We start from the raw sequence: 6,706 nt of genomic DNA, 5'->3' as shown, positions 1-6,706 counted from the left end.
AAACTTGGTACATATCTGAGTGTATGAAAATCCACGCCAATTAATACATGTTAAGGTCAAAGGTCAAGGTCACGGTCAAGCAAAATGTCCAATTCACGTAATCAGCCATGAGTTTGGACATCGTTGTCACAGAGACTTCAAACTAGATTCATATTTGAGCGTATGAAAATCAACGCCCATCAATACATGTTAAGGTGAAAGGTCAAGGTCAAGGTTGAGTAAAAGGTCTAGAAATAAGTTACCGTGGCGGATGTCTGCGCTCTACTGAGTGCCCCTCTAGTTTAATTTGTCATAGATATTTCGTCTTTATTTTTATAATTGATCTTGAAGTGATTGGTGGTGTCTATTTGATTAGCTTTTTTTTTTTTTTTCAATGACAAATGTTTACAGTTATTTAGATATCTTTGAATTTGATCTAAATATTTTTTCTTTCATTATTTTCAGAATGAATCGAGAACTGTTGCTGGTGGCGTCCATGTAAGGACAAATACCCTGTAAGTACCATCTAATTGACAGTAATATAGTATAAATGTAATTAATTTGTTAATAATAAATTGCGCGAACTTAAGAGCTTAATCTATATTATTTTGGGTAATTAACAATTATTTAATGGATCTACACTGTTAAAAAACCGTAAATTTTAATTGAAAATTCACCATAAAAATATACTGTTCTCAGCCGTATTTCAGTAAAATACAGGCGACCGTAATTTTTACCCTACTTTGTTATTATCTTTTACGGGTTGGTGACCGTAATATCACTCCTTTACGTCAATATATCCGATTTTAAAACGGTAAATGCCTGGCAACATTTATTCCAGGATTTTTACCTGTGTTTTACGGTAAAGTTTCCACAGTGTAAAATGATCTGCATATTTGGTATGTTAATATGAACATTCTTGTTTCCGCTTGCTTAATGCTTCCTAGCAACTGAAACTTCTTTAATCTCATATCGTTGTTTCTCTTCAGCGTGAAATTTTAGTCAACCATTTGATTTGATTTGATTTTTTTTAAACTTGGTATTCTTACGTCTGCCATATTCTAAGTCAATATGTAGTAAATGTAATGTCACCATCCTTTTGAGCGAGAGATTTGGTGTTTTGGGTATATATATATATATATATATATATATACATATATATATGTATATATAAATATATATATATATATATATATATATATATATATATACATATATATATGTATATATAAATATATATATATATATATATATATAAATATATATATATATATTATATATATATATGTATATATATAATATATATATATATATATATATATATATGTATATATATTAATATATATACATATATATATATTATATATATATATATATGTATGCATACATACATACATATATATATATATATATATATATATATATATATATATATATGTATATATATACACATATATATATGTATATAAGTATACATAATATATAAATATATATATATATATATATATATATATGTATGTATGTATGTATATATTTGCATATATATAAATATATATTATATATATTATATATATATATATAAGAGAGAGAGAGAGAGAGAGAGAGAGAGAGAGAGAGAGAGAGAGAGAGAGAGAGAGAGAGAGAGAGAGAGAGAGTGTTAATTTTCACCATGAATAATTTATGTACATTTCCTCCCTGATATCATATGACTCAAAACTCAAAATATTAAATGTAAACACTTTCATATTAAATCAAAATTCGGGAACCATTTGATATATTTTTTTTCCGGATGGCAAACGTTAAAAGAAGCATATTTGTCCCCTCTGCTGAAAACTAAAAATATTATATATATACGTCTAAAGTTTTATGAAAATTTCTCTATTTCTCCTTTCAAACGAGAGATTTATTTTTTCCCCGGAAAAAATCATTCTTGCAAAAAAAAAAAAAAAAAAAAAAAAAAAAAAAAAAAAATGTGAAATGTGTAAAATAACCCACAATTTATAAAAAATCAAATTTATTGATCTTTCGAAGCGAAGGGACCATCTCCCTTCCTCTTCAGAAGACTGATGTTTACTATTTGTTTTCTGAAGAGGAAGGTAGATAGTCCCTTCATAAGCTCAATAAATTTCATTTTTCATACATTGTGGGTTATTTCATTTATCATAAATACACGGAAAATTGTTTTGCCTATTTTAATGTTTTTTTTTTTTTTTTTTTTTTTTTTTTTTTTTTTTTTTTTTTTTTTTGCGTTTGGATTTTTGTTTATAATTCCACAAATTGTTATTTACACGAGCAGAAATCATAAATACATAGAAAATTATGTATTTTAAAGTATGTGAAATATAGTTCTCGTGGGATAGACTTCAATGTTAAAGAAGGATGTCTTGTTATGCTTTTTTTTTTTTTTTTTTTTTTTTTTTTTTTTTTTTTTTTTTTTTTTTTTTCGGTTCAGAATTCCACAAACAGTTTTTGTGCACGAGCAGAAATCATAGTTCAAGCAGATATATTGTTTTCAGATTATAGTAAGACTTAGCCACACCTGTTATCGTTAACTGTTATCGTTTTTTTTTTTTGTTATCACCTTTCATCTGCACAGGTGGGGATATTATAGTATGTTTCTGTTGACATATAGTAACAGGAGTAAGTCTAGATGTCTATAATTTATTTGTAATTCGACAGTAGAAGAAAATTTATTATTATTATTATTATTATTATTATTATTATTATTATTATTATTATTATGTCTTTAATTGATTTTTAAATTGGCAGTAGAATGAAATTGATTATTATTATTATTATTATTATTATTATTATTATTATTATTATTATTATTATTATTGTAGTAGGTTTTTGTTTACAAATAGTAACAGGACCAAATGTGGATGACTAATTCATTAATTTGACAGTAGAATGAAAATGTTTTTATGTTGAACAGGCTGACATAAGCCTTTTTATAGTTTATATATGAAGTATCTGTTTTAATGTTGTTAATGTTTTTTTTAAATATTTTATTTTAATTGTTCATTACTTCTTTTATCGTTTATTTACTTCCTTATTTCATTTCCTCACTGGGCTATTTTTCCCTGATGAAGCCCTTGGGCTTATAGCATCTTGCTTTTCCCAACTAGGGTTGTAGCTTAGCTAATAATGAATGTAGAGACCCTCCTTCATTTCCAATGCTTTATAATGTTTTATGATTTTCTCATTGGGCTATTTTTCCATGTTGGAGCCCTTGAGCTTATGGCATCTTATTTTTCCCAACTAGGGTTGTAGCTTAGCTAATAATAATAATAATAATAATAATAATAATAATAATAATAATAATAATAATAATAATAATAATAAAGGTAGAGGCCACCCTTCATTTCCAACGTAATAGATTACTTTAGGCCAATGTTTTATAACTTTCCCGTCTCTACGAGGCAGCTGACGCCAAAGTTCTTGCTAAGTGACACCTGTGTCACCTTGGGAGACGATTACTAGCCAAGATTCTTGGACACGATGTGTCGTACAATGCTAGAGGCATTTTTAGATTTATTTTAGAAACAGGTCTTCTGAATGGTTTTTAACTTTTATAATGACATGTTTACGTTTGTGGTTTTAATTGAATATTCTTTTATTCTTTATTTATAATGAATAATATCGGCGTCAATGACCTTCGATGTCAGGATGCCAGAAAACTTCAAATTCGTCAATCAATATAACCGAAGACAATTAAGGATTCTGTTTTTGTTATTTTTAATTTTTTATGAAGAATGGTTGATTCTATTTCGTTGTTTTCTGTTGGAGTTTTTTTCATTTACTTAATGGTATGCAATGAATACGTACACACGTACTCACATGATACACGCACACGCTGACAGCAAACCAATCTAGTATGGGTAGCCCTGAGTCTGATTAGTACAGCTTTGCTGGTCATGGCAATACACAAACCCTTTCACCACTTTAAGGTGTCCCCGCTCAGAAAGGGATATATATATATATATATATATATATATATATATATATATATATATATATATATATATATATATATATATATATATATATTTGTGTGTGTGTGTATGTATGTGTGTGCGTAGATGATGAAAACCAAAAATATTAATGTTACGGTTCTTAAAATATTTTATTTTGTTCATTACTTCTCTCATAGCTTATTCCCTTTCCTCACTGGGCTATTTTTCACTCTTGAAGCCCTTCGGCTTATAGCATCCTGCTTTTCCAACTAGGGCTGTAGCTTAGCAAGTGATAATAATTATAAGAGGAATAAGTGAAATGATTAACATAAATCTCAAGTTACATACAGTAAACACTGTATACAGCTGACCTTTCATTATAGAAAATAATGGCTGATTATTATTATTATTACTATCCAAGCTACATCCCTAGTTGGAAAAGCAAGATGCTATAAGCCCAGGGGCTCCAACAGGGAAAAATAGCCCAGTGGGGAAAGGAAATAAGGAAATAAATAAATGAAGAGAACAAATTAACAATAAATCACTCTAAAATAAGTAACAACGTCAAAACAGACATGTCATATATAAACTATTAACAACATCAAAAACAAATATGTCATAAATAAACAAAAAGACTCATGTCCGCCTGGTCAACAAAAAAGCATTTGCTCCAACTTTGAACTTTTGAAGTTCTACTGATTCAACCACCCGATTAGGAAGATCATTCCACAACTTGGTCACAGCTGGAATAAAACTTCTAGAGTACTGCGTATAGTATTTAGCCTCGTGATGGAGAAGGCCTAGCTATTAGAATTAACTGCCTGCCTAGTATTACGAACAGGATAGAATTGTCCAGGGAGATCTGAATGTAAAGGATGATCAGAGTTTTGAAAAATCTTATAAAAAAAAGAAAATCAAAGACAATACTTTCACTGAGCAGAAATCTAACAACAGACGCATTTCTTTTCTTCAAATGCGTAAAAAAAACGGATTCTTAGGAGCAAAACTACAAGGATACCGCTCTCCTTTGAAGTAGCGAAATCAGACGTGCTTAAATTTAAGACACCATGGAGTGGTGGAGGGAAGAACTGGTGAAGGGAGGAAAAAATAAGAAATAACAATAACTATAGTCCATTTCTTTTAGCGAGGCATATTTGCATCGACTCGCAGCGGTGCCCTTTTAGCTCGGAAAAGTTTCCTGATCGCTGATTGGTTGGACAACATAATTCTAACCAATCAGCGATCAGGAAACTTTTCCGAGCTAAAAGGGTACCACTACGAGTCAGTGCAAATCTGCCTTGCTAAAAGAAATGGACTATAGAGGGGCACTCAGTAGAGCGCAGATCTCCGCTACGGCAGCTTATTTCTCGACCTTTTGCTCGACCTTGACCTTTGACCTTAACAGGTATAAATTGTCGTGGATTTTCATGCACTCAAATATGAACCACGTTTGAAGTCTCTGTGACAACGATGCTTAAACTAATGGCTGATTACGTGAATTGGACATTTGGTTTAACCGTGACCTTGACCTTTGTCCTTGACCTTCCAAAATTTGATCATTTCCAACTTTTTACATAACAGTTAATCCCTGGAAGTTTCATTACTCAACAATTAAAATTGTGTCCAGGAAGCTGTTCACAAGCAAACACACAAACTGGGGGTTAAAACTAACCTTTCCAACTTCGTTGGCGGAGGTAAAAAGTAGGTTTTTCTTCTCTAGGTGATAAATGTTTCTGGGTAAATAGTGATCATCAGGTTGGTGGTGATTTTAGAGTTCTCTTGCTTGAGGGTACACTCAGGCACACTTCTATCTAGTTTCTCTTCCTCTTGTTTTGTTAAAGTTTTTATAGTTTTTATAAAAAATATTTATTTTAATGTTGTTACTATACTCGAAATATTTTATTTTTCTTCATTTCCTTTCCTCACTGGGCTATTTTCCCTATTGGGGCCCTGGGCTATTTTCCCTATTGGGGCCCTGGGCTTATAGCATTCTGCTTTTACAACTAGGGTTGTAGCTTAGCATTTAATAATAATAATAATATAAGTTATTGTTGGGAGTCAAGACAGCAAATTTTGAATCAAGGGACTTAGCTTAGCTTCGAACTTTAGCTTCAGCTTAACTTTGAACGTTAGCTTCAGCTTAGCTTTAAACTAGCTCCAGGTTAGCTGCGAACTTTAGCTCTAGCTTAGGTTCAAGCTTTAGCTGCAGCTTTAGCTTTAGATTTAGTTTCTGGATCAGCTTAGGTTCGAACTCTAACTTCAGCTTAGCTTTGAACTTGAGCTTCAGCATAGCTTCGAACATTAACTTCAGCTTAACTTCGAACTTTAGCTTGGCTTCGATCTTTAGTTCTAGCTTAGGTTCAAGCTTTAACTGCATCTTTAGCTTTAAATCTATGTTTAAGTTCAGCTTAGCTTCGAACTCTAACTTCAGCTTAGCTTCGAACTTTAGCTTCAGCTTAGCTACGAACTTTCCCTTCAGCATAGCTTCGAACTATAGCTTCAGCTTACCTTCGAACTATAGCTCCACCTTAGCTTCGAACTTTAGCTTCAGCTTAGCTTCGAACTTTAGCTCTAGCTTAGGTTCAAGCTTTAACTGCAGCTTTAGCTTTAGATTTATGTTCAAGTTTAGCTTAGCTTCGGACTCTAACTTCAGCTTAGCTTCGAACTTTAGCTTCAGCTTAGCTTCGAACTTTAGCTTCAGCTTAGCTACGAACTTTACCTTCAGCCTAGATCCGAACTCTAACTTCAGCTTAGCTTCGAACTTTAGCTTC

At 31.2% G+C, this 6,706-nt stretch overlaps 1 protein-coding gene across 1 annotated transcript in view; it reads right to left on the bottom strand.

The window, feature by feature from the left end:
• Positions 1-6,450: 6,450 nt before the first annotated feature.
• Positions 6,451-6,706, bottom strand: part of LOC137633007 (flagellar attachment zone protein 1-like) — a 696-nt gene continuing 440 nt past the window's right edge. Inside the window, exon 1 of the mRNA XM_068365175.1 lies at positions 6,451-6,706. This exon is cut by the window's right edge and continues 440 nt beyond it. Coding sequence (XP_068221276.1) covers positions 6,451-6,706 — 256 coding nt within the window.

Source organism: Palaemon carinicauda, chromosome 42, assembly GCF_036898095.1.
Source record: "Palaemon carinicauda isolate YSFRI2023 chromosome 42, ASM3689809v2, whole genome shotgun sequence".
NCBI lineage: Eukaryota > Metazoa > Arthropoda > Malacostraca > Decapoda > Palaemonidae > Palaemon > Palaemon carinicauda.
Note: the sequence above shows the minus strand (reverse complement) of the source record. Positions and strands in the feature narration are given on the sequence as shown.